At 36.0% G+C, this 15,160-nt stretch overlaps 1 protein-coding gene across 1 annotated transcript in view; it reads right to left on the bottom strand.

Annotated features, from left to right (window-relative positions):
- Positions 1-1,703: 1,703 nt before the first annotated feature.
- The window catches only part of DERA (deoxyribose-phosphate aldolase), a 125,419-nt gene continuing 111,962 nt past the window's right edge, over positions 1,704-15,160 (bottom strand). The window contains exons 7-9 of the mRNA XM_030804640.1: positions 6,302-6,414; positions 2,597-2,746; positions 1,704-2,297 (exon numbers count right to left, since the gene is read on the bottom strand). Of these exons, the coding sequence (XP_030660500.1) occupies positions 2,241-2,297; positions 2,597-2,746; positions 6,302-6,414 (320 nt within the window). The 3' untranslated portion in view covers positions 1,704-2,240. The remainder of the gene's footprint in view (positions 2,298-2,596; positions 2,747-6,301; positions 6,415-15,160) is intronic.

Consider the following 15,160-nt stretch of genomic DNA (forward strand, 5'->3'; position numbering starts at 1 on the left):
CAGCTTGTAGTAAATCATAGTCACCTCAGAAATGACCTCTTCCTCTTATGTTTTCATAGCAATCAACATTAATGAGGGTGTTCCTATTAAAGTCATCTGTGTTACATTTGATTTCAAGAGCCAGGTAAGGATGCGCAGACATTCTCAGATGAAGAGCCCCACAGTCCTTGGAATAAATTTTCCCCCCAAATATAACATTACTTACCTTTAGATCAGGCTATGCTCATCAGCCTCTAATAGGTCTGAGGGACTCACTAGTCTTAATTTCCTATGTGAATCTGTAATTGTCCATAGAGGTCAATTTCAGTGGATGCCTCATATAAATTAAAATTGGAGATAATGATGCCTGTTCACTTGATCAACTAAAATGAGCAGCTGGGTTTAATGGGAGGAAAACAGAAACCCCTGTGAATTGGAATAGCTTCAAAGGTGATAGACTATAATTATTTTTCTGTAATGTTTCTTCTCCAAAGGTGACTGGCCATTGCACTGGTGGGCTCCTGGGCTAGCATATTGTGAGGCTGGATATGGCATTCGGAGCCACTGACCACATCCAAAGGCAGAAGTCAAAAGGTGGCATCCTGCTAAGGCACTGGGGAAAAACAGAATTTCTTTTCTGTTCTTATTTTAGTCATTTCATTTACAGTTAGAGAGGTGCTCTGAGGGACTTGCTAAATTGTCTCCCGAGAGGCAAATTCTAATTTAGATAAGTACAAAAGTGTTTTCTCTTTTTAGCCATAAAACATTTTCTTGAATTTGTTCTAATTATCCTTAGGATAATATAATTTTAGGTCTGAAAGAACTTTGATATCATTTGCTCCAACCCATTGACTTTACAGATGAAGAAACTGAGGTCAAGAGATGTGAATTGACTGGACCAAGGAGTCAAAGTCAGAAAGAGGGAGAGTTCAGGCTAGAATTCAGCAGGTGAGAAGATGAAACCAAAACAGACTTCCAGTCCAGGTTTTTGCTTATGAGCAACTAGAGAGCCATTCAGAGAAGAAAAAGACTCTCCTGATGAAAATCACCATTCAAAGAAACACATTCTGTAACGTGGTAGAGGTGCTAGCAAGCAGAATCTCCGGAAGAGCAAGGCTGGGACAGACAGAGAGCAAAAAAGCCAGCCACCATGAGGCAGATTACCATCCCCTCAGCTGATGGGGAGCTCTGTTTATATACACCTGACTATGTGTACCGAGGGACAGGGAGACATGGGGGTGACTGCACGCACTTGGGAGCCAGCCTGTCTGCTTGGGCTTGATTTTTAACTCTGCTAATTTTGAGCAACCTTTGGCACGTTGCTTAAATTCTTTGTTCCTCAGTCCCCTATCTGTATAAAAGGATGATTACATCAGTACTTACCGCTATAAGAATCAAAACCCTTACTGTATTTACCTTACTATTATGAGGATTAAATCAGAGTTAAATAAATTGATATATGTACAGCTTATTACATAGCAAGTGCTGTTAATATCTACTGTTTTCCTCCATTCACTATACCAGAAAATTTGAAGAATTTCAGAACACATACATAAGTTGCATTCATTAATAACGTATTGGGGTGTTTTACAGATACATACCCAAGGAATCAACTAGAGAGATTCAGAGACTCACTGATTAAACCTTTTTATGTTTAATGGATTATTTTTTCATTATGTATTGTAACAATTTTTAAGTTTTTTAAAAAAATAAACTATAGGAACTTTATTATTTTAAAAATTTTAATGATATTCATAGTTGTATATCACAATGCCAGAAATTTCATTAGCACAACAATTAATAAAAGCACATATCCACGGCAAAAATGAAAGATGAGTTTTCACGGCAGGAAATTAGTGCTGAATCAGTGACTCCTGAAGTCGTTACAGCAGCACTTGCGAGATGTTGCATTTTCCTCTGCTAGGGCACATTGCTTGGGCAGTTTAATATTGTTTTTTTCTCCCTTAGAATTTGATGTTATCAAAGCTACCATTAACATTTTACTTAAAGTTTTTAGGAGAAACTCTTCACAAAGTTAATAGTGCAGATCTTCTAGTAGTTATTTCAGATGTGCCTGAAATGAGTACCACATGTGGATGAGTTTGCTTTTTCCATTCCATTCTTTAAGTTTGGTAGAAATTTTAAAGAGAGGAATGCCAGGTACCTATTGCCCAATTTTTAATTAAATAATTTTAGCAATTATGTGGAAAAATAATTTTTAAACGTTGTCATAAAGAACTTTTCTGGAACTGGTGACTAATTTAAGACATTGGAAGATCATGATAAGCTGCATATCTTCCAGTCACATGATGGTAAATCTGTGAGGAAAAGCAGAGTTTAATTAACAATCATTCTATAATTATACACATCAGTTAATAATTATACTATCAAATAATAATGAATAGTTTTAACAAACATTTCATTAGAAAGCCTCACTAGTATGTGCTTCAGCAGAATCTCCACCCTACTCACTTCTGATGGTGGTTTGCTTGGAAGAGGATTGGGTAGGATGAGGTCAGTCAGATGAGTTTTTATCTCCAGTTCTCAATTTGACTTTTGAATTCCTTTCTCAAAAAACACTTGTTAATTTATTCCAAAGACAGAGATGATTACTCACCTGCCTCTCAATGTCCGAAAGCAGAGTACTGGCACCTATTCGAAAGAGTTCTGGCTTCAGCCACTCATCTCCAAGCTCCTCCTTTACAAGAGAGAGCCAAGCAAGGGAATCCTTTGCACTGCGGATGCCTCCTGCTGGTTTAAACCCTATCTAAATGGGAAGGCACAGAATAGTACAATCTTTATTGTTATTGGATTTCTTTTAAAAATAGTACTATGTTTATCAGAGTCTTGATTCTCTCTCTCCCTCTTTTGTTGAAAAAAAATCTTTTCACTTCATCCAGTGAAAGGGCTTAGATCAGTGACTCATGCTCATTCACACTACAAAACAACTTTTCCAAGATTTTTGGAAGAATGTCACTACTTCCAAACAGACACTAGTGAGGGTTAATAACTCTCATTAACATTCCACTTATTGGAAAGTCATAAACCTCAACCATCTAGACTATAGCTGTGAACCTGGAATAAACAAGGAAGGTGTCAATAAATAGGAAAACAGATCACAAAAGCCCACTCATTCTACATTTCCACAAGTAAGCCTGTAGAGTCACTTCTCAGCCTTCATCTCGAGGTTCAGAAGACACGTGCATTTAAAATCAAAGGACAGAATCAGCAAGGCTGCAAGATTACCCTAACCAAACGGGCAGCAAAAAAGCAAGGAAAGTTGACAGTTTTAATCAATTTAACTGTGGGATTTTTTTTCTAAGTTGCAGGCACACACGGTTCTAAAAAGCTGGCATACCAGTTACATAAGGGCAGTAGAAAAACATCGTGAGGGGCTCCTCATAGTCCAGTAGTCTTTAAGGTTGACCACAACACAGCCGAATTCAGCCAATATCTGATATTCGTAAATGATGTCCCTGGATCCATTAGGAAATGAAAGATATGTTCCATATACAATAAAACTCTGATTATCTGGATTTACACGTTTCAGGAGCCTGACTATCCCGTAGAGTCGGGAATCTGTAGATGGTAGTGGTCAAAACAACACCTCAGAGCCTGAGTACTAAATCGCTCACATTTTATCACTCAGGGCTGTGACTGGTTGCACCAGCAGATGACTGCTAACAGAATGCTAGAGAAGGGAGACATTAAATGAATATAGTCTATTATCAACTCAAGCAGGAAACCTTATAGTTTAATCCAAACTCCACCATTCCCTGGCCACACCACACCCAATCAATATTTAAGTCCTGCCAAATCTACCTCCTTACCTTCCTTACCCCCCAATATGCACACTTTCCACTGCACTCTCACTTATTTCAGTTTAGACCCTTATCAATTATCATAGGAAATATCAGTAAAAGTCTTTGAACTGGTTTCCCTGCCTCAATTACACAACGTCACACAACTAAGCAGTAGCAGTGCACGGATTCCAACCACATCTGCTATTACTCTGGATCCCAAGCTATGACTCTGTAAGGTAGCAGGGGGGTTAAGTAGGATGAGGTTATTTGTTGAGAAGAAGCCAAAAAAATCAATTAGTTGATACTAGCATACATGTTAACCACAGGAGCATTTTTGTCAATTAGGCAGTGCTTCTTACAGATTTTCTATACAGTTCAGTTTGTGTCAGCAAGTCTGTTTCCAGAGAGGTTCTAACATAAGTTTATCCTTTTTTTTTTAAAGAGAGAGAATATGGAAAACATAAATCTGCAATGAAATCAGTTATGAAATATTAAATCTCTGCTTCTCAGGAGTGACACTAATCATGGTCTGGAAGGTAGCCTATCACATTTTAAAACACCCTTAAATCAATGACGTAGAAACTTTATAGTCTAAGGGCTACCCAAGCAACTTGTCAACAACCCGAAAGGCTGCATCTGATTTGCAAACACATACACAGAACCTCTTTTTTTGAAATCAAATATGATTAAATGAATACAATTTGGCTTGTACCTGTCTTTTTCTTAATAAAACTAGGATGTACTTATTTATTACCAAGGAAAAGAATCAATACAATCAAAAAGAAAGGACTGAAAGACAGCAAAGTGTCCCTCCCTTTGTACTCTGGCTTGGAACACTGAGCACTTAAAAATTTCATTGACATTCTTTGCTTGTTGTCTAAGAGCTCTCCTGAGAAGGGACATACTCATTTTTCCATTCCTAGCATTTAACACAGGTTAACATGGCACATGGTTAACTACCCAATAAATGTTTGTTGAGAACAAAACAGAATTAGGTCCCCAGTGGCAGGTCTGAACCCTGGCAATGGAAGTTAATGCAAACAGATGCCTGAAGACTACGCCAGACCCAAAACCACCAGGGATGCGGGCCCAGGCATCTATAAGTATGAAAAGCTTCACATTTGGTTTTGATGTTCTTTGGCTAAGAATGAGAATCACAATCAAATGAGTGGTGGTAGTTTCAACTGAGGACCAAAGATAGATTTATCATTTTTACAGCATATTTAAACAAAAAATCTTTTAACTTATTTGGATCGTTGCAGAAAGGATACCAGGTAGAGGTTATTTGAGTTGGGTCAGCTTTCTCATGTAGGTCACAATACGTATTTATCCTATTCGTAATTAAGATGTGAAGTTATTCTAAGTGAGAAAATTCTGGAAGGAGTTTATTCCCTCTAATAAAACAGTATATTAAAAAAAAAAGTCACCTATTCCAAAATAAACTGAAGCTACACTTACATATAAAGTCATCACATCCAATGGACAAAGGATTAAAGGTCTTTTTTGGGTTTCTATTCGGCAGAAATCAAGAGACTGGATTTAAAACTAATCAAGAGACTGGACACTCTCAGGAAGGGAAAGTGTCATTAAACACACACACACACCTTTCTCTCCAGTCATGTAAAAAAAATCCTTTGAGATAATTTGCAGCTAAACAAATAACTTGAGATGAAAAGGAAAATCCAAACTCATTTTTAAAAAAGCACCTCATACGCATTTTTCAACTTCATGTTTCAAAAAATATGTATTATTTTTTGAAAAGCTGACAAAAGCTAGTATACACCCTCCTCAGCTTAACAGTCTTCCGAAGAGCACATCCAACTGCTATAAAACGCAAAAATTGATATTTAATTCAAGAGCTATATAACGTCTAGCTACCTTTTCCCTGCTGTTTCACAGCATTTCATTATTTTGTTTAATAAGTTCATCTCCTCGAGAATTTTCTCTTCACCTCATATTATTAAAAGTAATAAGTTTTTCTGGACCGGGGGTTTCCCAACAGAAAAACCAATTTATGTGTGTCCTTCAATAATGACAGGAAAAGATTATTTCCCATTATATTGCATACTTTTCATATCACCACCACAGCTTATCATTCAATAAATGTTACTCTGCAATTCTTTCCGTTCCTCAAGGAAGTTTAATTTCTGCATTAACCTGTTTTCACTGGCCAATGCCTTGTGAGAAAGCCTCTGTGTTGCAGCAGAATTAGTTCGTTAAAGAACCCATTTAGGAATCTCTTGTCAGTGACAAAATTGTCTTCGGTTAACAAAAGGACATAAAGTGAGTTTACATCTTGATCACACATACTCACTCCCACACTCACAACTCACTTTCTGTTAATCACAATTTTTCTCCACCAATGTGTTCTTTTATAATGAAAGGTAAATTAAACATTTATCTTAATAAAGGTAATTCATTCACAACTTCTCCATATAAAGACAGTTATTGTGGCGGTAACTAGTATTATAAATAACATTATCTTTACTCTAAAGAAAGATTTGCTGGCAATAATATACCTTGTTTCCAGTTTTCCAGAAAAAATCTCTAATGGCCCGTAGCATTACTATCGCTACTGGGAAGGTGGCATTTACTGTTTCTTTTCCAGTAGAGGTCTTAATAAAATCGGATCCTAAAACAAAAAGAAGAAAAACTCCATGTTAATTAAAGATTTTTTTTTTACACTTTTGAGTCAGTGGGAGAAATGAGTTGTGTAAGTTTTTTTCCCGAGGAAACCCAATGTTATTTTTCATTAATTATTGGAAAAACTAGAACCAAAATCTCCCTTTAAAATAATTATGTCCATACTTTTTCCCCCTTACCATCACTATATTAGGCACCAAATATATTCTCACTGACCTCTGATACGCTTGCCTCCATATTTCCACAATGCCAATTACAATCAAGTTGGTTCATTTAATACATAACTGAGATGAATAAAAACAATTTTATGCCCTATGCTTAATATTATACATCATAACATTTTACTACAAAACTGGAGTGCCTACTCATTTTCTCCTAATTTGCTCATGCTTAATGAAAAGTACACAATATACAGTTGTGACAGCTCAAGAAGAATCACCATTAGCTAATTTCTATTGCATTGTTCATTAATGAAAGAACTGTCTTCCAACCAGATTAACATTTCCATGAAGGACACCATGCTATTTCATACCTTGCAAATATCTTAAACAACTTCCTTCCTTCAAATGTATCTTAAACCTATTAATGTAGTTTAACAGAATAACACAAGGAGACAAAGAAATGATCACAGTAGTTAATATTCATTGAGTGCCATGCGTTATGAATCTAGGTGCTTTACAAGTATTAATTCAGTCAATACCTGTATGAGCTAAAAATAGAGATCACAGTAATATGATCTCTACTTTTAAAGAGGAAATTGAGGCACAGAAAAGTTAAGTAAGTTACCTGAGATCACACAGTAAATGGAACGGTAGGATTTTAACCAAAGTAATCTAGCCTAAACAATACATCACAGTGTCTCCAATAAATTTACCTAGGTTCACACAGTCAGATAGCCAAACAAAGAATGCATCTTTCATGTGTTACAAGGCCCTGAAATTTAGTCAATGTGGAAGATGTACCAGCAGTATGGGCACTACCACAGGTTGTTAAAAATGCATACTCTCAGGCACTACACCAGACCAACTAAATCAGAATCTAACATAACTGAAGTTCCTAGGTGATTTGTGTGCAAATTCATGGCCCTAACCTATGGAATCTATGGCACCATACCTACAACAAGTCTCTGAGATCTTCCCAAAGTCCATTAATGAAGACAAAGATACAAGTTGAAGTGGCCAATAGACCCAAAGAAACACACGTTTTTTAAGCACACTGTGGATAAGGCATATGGAAAAATATAAAAACAAAAAATTCAAGACCTTGCCCTCAAAACCATACAATGTAGAAACGGGTGGAGATGAAACGTGAACCCGCATAATCACCAGATGAGCTAGAAGTCAAGAGATCTGGTTTCTAGCTCTGGCTCTGATAGTCACCTTTGAAATTCCATCCCCTTACATTCCTCATTTGTACGATAGGTCTAAGAAATTCCTACTTGCTTCATAGTATTACACAAAGCATCAAAAGGGACAATCGCATAGCAAGCACTTTGAAAACTGTCAATTATTATACAAATAGAAATGAAGCAAGGACTTAGGTAGGACTGCAATCTGCACAAATTCCCTGGACACTGATGCATCAGAGCAGGTCATTGGAAGCCTTCATTTCTTTGGGTCTGTAGGCTGCCTGGGAGAAAGTGGAGACATGACTACCATGCATGCATTTGTTCAACAAGTATTTACTGAGTACTACCATGTGCCAGACTCTGCTCTAAAGACGCTGGGAATAGAGCAACCAATGAACAAAAAAGTTCCTGCCTTTGTGAGCAGGTGTTCTAGAAGAGAAAGACAATAAAGAAACAAATGTCAAGTAGAGATAAGTTCTATGGAGAAATATAACACAATGTCATGAGATAGAGAGTGATGGAGTTGGTGAGGGGCAGCTATATTTAAAGAGTTATCATAACAGCATCTCTAATAAATGAAATACAAATAGAGACTGAATGAAGGAAATGTGGGGATACAGCATTACAGGCAGGAAAACAAAGTGTAAAGGCCTTGAGCTAGGCATATACTAAGTTCATTAATATATGCACGGATGAACAGACTATACAACTGATGCCTGATGCCTACAACATCAGAAATGAGATAATCAAAAAGAAGAGATTAAAGCCTCCACATAGATGTAAGAAGGTGAGGGAAACATCCCCAAAGAATCCATAATGATATCAAGATGTGTTTTTCTAATATGTGGCATCTTTTGATTCACTAGAAGGCTTTTGGGCATAATAATGGGTATCACCTAAATTATGTTAAGCATCTTGGAAGAGAAGATTAAGACAGAAGACCAAGGCTACTGGTCCCTGGACGTGATGGCTCACAACTGTAATCTCAGTACTTTGGGAGGCCAAGGCTGGCGGATCACAAGGTTGGAAGTTCAAGACCAGCCTGGCCAACATAGTGAAACCCCATCCCTATTAAAAATACAAAAAAAATTAGCCGGGCATGGTGGTGGGTGCCTATAGTCCCAGCTACTTGGGAGGCTGAGGCAAGAGAACTGCTTGAACCCGGGAGGCGGAGGTTGCAGTGAGCCAAGATTGTGCCACTGCACTCCAGCCTGGGCAACAGAGTGAGACTCCATCTCAAAAAAACAAAACAAAACAAAAAAGACCAAGGCTACCTTTGGAGGTCTAAAAACAAGGCATGATCTCTTAAAAACCACACCATCTAAAGTTAATCAAAAGAGCCAAACTCCTTCAGAAGGGCGGGGTGGAGACTCTCTTTCTAATATATTTGGGAGAGCAAAGCAGAAGATCTACTATGGCAGCAACAGTAGCCCAGCAGTAGCTACAGTGGCCCACACATTACCTGCATGTCTATGCCCCTTTCTGGACATTTAGGGGTAGGTGCTGCATCTTTCTTATACTCTTCTGTATCCTCAGAGCACGACACACAGGAGGAGCTCAATAAATAATGTCTAGATGGATAGACACAGCTACCCAGAAAAAGAAAACTACAGTATTTTCCACCTTTAACTGACTAATGAAGAAGGGAAAATAATCTTGTGTTTCATTCCAGTCCCAGTAACAAAACTGGGCTGGTGGCTCAGAACAAAATAGTTTATTTTTAAATAATCTTTTAGTTTTAGAACAAATTTCAATATACAGAAAAATTACAGCGATAATACAGAGTTTCCATATACCCCACACCCAGTTTTCCCTATTATTACTATCTTATATAATGATGGTACATTTGTAACAATTAAGGATTGTTGTTGATATACTATTAACCAAAGTCTACACTTTAAATTTTTTTAGTATGACTCAATAACCAATCCCATCTAGCATACTACATTTGTCAGGTCTCCATAGATTCCTCTTGGCTGTGATAGTTTCTTAGATTCTTCTTATTTTATTTTGATGATCTTGACAGTTTTGAAAGTACTGGTCAGTATTTTGCAGAATGTCCTTCCCTCAACTGGGATTTGTTAAATGTTTTTCTCATCACTGGACTGAGGTTATAGGTTTGGGAAGACCATAGAGGGAAACTGCTATGTTAATCACATTATGTCAAGGGCACATACTAGCACCATGATTTACCACTGTTGATGTTGACCATGAGCACCTGGCTGAGGTAGTTAGTGTTGGCTCGGTTTCTCCACTGTAAAGCTAATCTTTTCCCCCCATTTTTCATACTGTACTCTTTGAAAAGAAGTCATTATCGGTATCCCACACTTAAGGAGTGGGAAGTTATAAGCCACCACCTCGAGGCGGGGCTTGGCTACATAATTACTTGGAATTTTTTATATGGGAAAGTTTGTGTCCTGTCCATTTTAAAATTTACAATAATTTACTTAATATCAGTATTCACTTGAAGATATTTATTTTACACTTGGGTTTATAATCCCACACTACCTTATTTATTTTATTGTTCACACAGTTCCAGCTTTGGCCACTGGGAGCTCTTTCAGTTGCTTCCTATATCCCTTTGCATCATATGGATTTTTCTGTTTTTTAAGCACTTACTTTCTGAGACTACAAGATGCTCAGGGCTTATCTTGTGTGTTTTCTGCACCAGTCCTGGTATAAGCCATTTCTCCAGTGAGCCCTGGCTCCTTTTACTGAGAATGGTATTGGAAACCACTATATGGGTGCTAGGTATGCTCACTGCTGCTCTAGTGTTCTTGCTTTTAGCTCTCTCAGCTGACTGAGCAGGGAAATATACTTGTGTATATTAACCCATTTATATACACATATCTGTAAATATGTGGAATCCATGGATATTGGGTGCTTCTGCAAATAGTTTTCTAAATTTCAAATTCCAATTTTACACTGCTGCTAGACAGGAAAGCAACTGAATTTTGTATATTAACCTCGCATCGTGCAACCTTGGTAAACTCATTTAGCAATTTCAGGAGTTTGTTGATTTGGGGGGATTTTCTACAATCATGTTGTTTGTAAACAAAGACAGTTTTATATCTTTCTTCTCATACCTGTTTCTTATGGTTGTTGTAACAAGGGATCACAAACTTCGTGGCTCAAAACAACAGAAATGTATTCTCTCACCATTATGGAGGCCAGAAGTCCAAAATAAAAGTGTCAGCAGAGCCATACTCTCTGTGGAGACTCTAGGGATAATCTGTCCCTTGCCTCTTCTAATGGCTTTCAGCATTTCTCAGCTGCATCACTCCAATTTCTGCTTTTGTCTTCATATAGCCTTTTGTTTATAAGTCTAATCTCCCTCTGTGTCCTTCTTACACACTTGTCATGATGCCATCTAGGGCCCATCTGGATAATCCAGAATGATCACCTCACCACAAGACCTTTAAATCAATCACACCTGCAATAGCTCTTTTTCCAAAGAGGGTAACATTCACAGGTTCCAGGGATTAGGTTGTGAACCTATCTTCAGGAGTCATCATTAGCCTACCAAACTTCCTGACCTGTACACATTTTATTTCCTTTTCTTGTCTAGCTAGGACTACCAGTACAATGTTGAATAGCAGTGGTAAGAGAGAATATCCTTGCCTTATCTTTAAGAGGATCTTAGGAGGAAAGCACGCAATTTCTCAATATTAAGTATGTTGGCTGAGGTTTGTTTGCAGATGTTCTTTATTAAGTTGAAGATATTTCCCTCTATTTCTAGTTTGCTGAGTCTTTCTTATAAATGGGTGTTGGAATTTCTCAGATGCCTTGTCAGTATCAATTGATATAATCATATGATTTTTCTTCTTTGGCTTACTGATATGGATTACATTATGTTGAACCAGACTTGCATACTTGGAATAAATCCCACTTGGTTGTGGCATATAATTATTTTTATACATTGTTGGACTGATTTTGCTAATATTTTGTTAAGGATTTTTGTATCTGTTCATTAAAGATGTTCATCTGTAGGTTTTCTTTCTAGCAGTGTCTTTATCTGGTTTTGGAGTAATGGTTTTGGACTAATTGTCTCACAGAATGAGTGTTCTCTCTTCTATTTTCTGGAAGAGATTGTGGAAGACTGGTATTATATCTTCCTTAAATGTTTGGCAGAATTCACCAATGAAGCCATCTAGAGCTGGTGCTTTCTTTTGGAAGGTTTTATATATTAAATAGTTTTTAGTAATTTGTTAAATTTTTAAATAAATAATTTTATATTATATAATTAAAATATGTTATATATTTACATAAATGTGTAAATATATTTACATAAATGTGTAAATATATTTACATAAATGTGTAAATATATTTATATTTTATGTAAAAGTCACATTAAATATTTTATAAAAGAAGTTAAATTTAATTTAAATAATTTCTTTAATAGATATAGACCTATTCAGACTATTTCTCCTTGTGAGTTTTGGTTGTTTGTGTCTTTTGAGGATTGACCCATTTCACCTAAGTTATCAAATTTGTGAAAATAGAGCTGTTCATACATTCCTTTATTATCCTTTCAATATCCATGGGAAGAGGAGATGACCCTTCTTTCATTTCCGATATGGGTAATTTATGTCTTTTCTCTTTCATTCTTGATTAGCCTAGCTAGCTGTTTACCAATTTTCCGGGGGTGGGGGGGAAGTAGCTTTTATTAAAAAAAAAATTTTTCCGTTGTTTTTGTTTTCAATTTCATCATTTCTGCTCTCATTTCTATTTCTCCTGTTTGCTTTAGGCTTAAATTGATCTTCTTTTTCTACTTTCCTAAGATGAAAGCTTCCATATTGACTTTAGATTATTCTTTTCTAATATATGCATCTAATGCCATACATCTCTTTCTAAGCACTGCTTTTGGAACATCCTACAAATTTTGGTAGTGTATTTTTATTTTCATTTAGTTCAAAGTATTTTAAAATTTTTCTTGAGACTTATTTGACCCATATGTTATTTAGGAGTGTGTTGTTTAATTTCCAAACATTTGGGGATCTTTCAGCTAACTTTCTGCTATTGATTTCTAGTTTAGTTCCATTGTGGTCTGAGAACATACTTTGTGTGATTTTCAGTCTTTTAAATCTGTTAAGGTGTGTTTTATGGACCAGAATGTGGTCTATCTTGGTTAATGTTCCATGTGAACTTGAATATGTATTCTGCTGTTGTTGGATGAAGTTTTCTATAAATGTTAATTTGATCATACTGAATGACAGTGCTGTTCAGTACAACTATATCCTTGCTGTTATTCTGCCTGCTTCAGCCATCAGTGACTAAAAGAGGAGTTTTGAAGTTTCCAGCTACAATGGTAGATTTGTTTATTTCTTTTTTTCAGTTCTATCAAATTTTTGCCTCATATTTTGATGCTCTGTTGCCAGGTGCATACATATATAGGATTGTTATGTCTTCCTTGAGAAATGACCCCCTCATCATTATAAAATATCCTTTTTTATTGCTGATAGTGTTCCTTTTTCTGAAGTCTGCTTTGTGTGAAATTCATATAGCTACTCCCACTTTACTTTGATGAGTGTTAGCATGGTACATCTTTCCTATTTGTTTATTTTTAACCTTCTGAGTCTTCACATTTAAAGTGGCTTTCTTATAGACAACATATAGTAGGATCTTGATTTTTTATAATCTCTATCTTCTAATTGGCATATTTAGACTACTAACATTTAAAGTAATTACTGATGTAGTCAAATTAATATCTACCATGCTTATAACGTTTCCATTTGTTGCACTTTTTTTGGTTAATTTTGATACCTATTTTTCTGCCTTTCCTGGCTTAATTGAGCATTTTATATTATTCCATTTTATCTCTTCTCATATCAATCATACTTTTGTACATATTTTAGTGACTGCGCTAGAGTTTTCAATATACATTTTTAACTAATCTAAGTCCACCTTCAAATAACACTATACCACTACATAGGTACTGCAGGTACCTTTTAACAAAGTATTCCCAATTCTTTTCTCCTGTTTCTTACAACACTGCTATCATTCATTTCAGCTTACCTATCTGGTAATATAACAACTCAATAAATTTTTATATTATTACTTTAAACTGTTATCTTCTAAATCAGTTAAAAATTTATTTTTATTTTTCATTTACTCCTTCTCTAATGTGCTTCCTTTTTAAATGCAGATCAAAGCTTCTGATCTATATAAGTTTTCTTCTCCCTGAGAAACTTGTTTTAACATTTCAGTGTAATAAGAGTGGATTACAGCTGACAGAGCTAAAATACACAGGCTCTCGGAAGCTTTGCTGGCAATGAATTACTTCAGTTTTTGTTTGTCTGAGCTCCTTCAATTTAGAAAAACAGCTTCATTGAACACAGAATTCCATATTGTTGGGTTTTTGTTTTTGCTTTTTTATTTAAACCCTTCTAAGTATTTCACTCCACTCACTTCTTGCTGACATGTTTTCCAATGAGAAGTCCATTGTAGTAATTTTTTTCTTCTAAACGAAAAGTGTTCTTTCTCTGGCTTTTTGCAAGATTTTCTACTTGTCTTTGGTTTTCTTCAATTTGACTATAATATGTCTAGGTGCACTGTTTTTAAATACTTGTCCTACTTGGTGTTCTGTGAGCTTCCTGGATCTGTGGTTTGGTGTCTCACGTCAGTTTTGGAAAGTTCCTGGCCATTACTTCAAATATGTTGTCTGCTCTATTTTCTTTCTTCTTCTAGTATTCCAATTATACATCATATGTTATGCCTTTTGAAACTGTCCTAAAGTTTTTGGATGTTCTATTCTGTGGGGGTATTTCTTCCCAGTTTTTTCTCTTTACATTTCAGTTTAAGAAGTTTCTATTGACCTATCTTTAAGGTCACTGATGTTTTTCCTCAGCAGTTTCCAGCTTACTGATGTGCCCATCAAAAGCATTCTTCATTTTGTCCCAGTGTTTCTGATTTCTAGCATTTCCTTTCAATTCTTTCTTAGTTTCCATCTCTCTGATTCTATTATGCATCTTTTTTCATGTTGTCTGTTTTTTCATTAAAGCTATTAACATATTAGTCATAGTTATTTTAAATTCTCTGTCAGATAATTCCCAAATCTATGCCATATCTGAATCTGATTCTGATACTTGTTTTCTCTATAAAGACTGAGTTTTTTTCTTGCCTCTAGCATCCAATGTATTTTTTGTTGAAAGCTATGCATGATATATTGGGTGACATGAACAGAAATAAATGGGCCTTTGGTGTAAGGTTTTATGTTAATCTGGCAAGGAGTTGGGCTGTGTTTAAGGTTTGCTGTAGCTGCCACGGTCTTCAAATTTCTATAGTAGTCTTGTTTTTATCTCCCCTCTTTATTCTGGGCTTCCCTAAAATTCCTCTTCAGAGAGCCCATGTATTTTAGCTCTGTCAGCTGTAATCTTATACTGAAACT

Source organism: Nomascus leucogenys, chromosome 23, assembly GCF_006542625.1.
Source record: "Nomascus leucogenys isolate Asia chromosome 23, Asia_NLE_v1, whole genome shotgun sequence".
NCBI lineage: Eukaryota > Metazoa > Chordata > Mammalia > Primates > Hylobatidae > Nomascus > Nomascus leucogenys.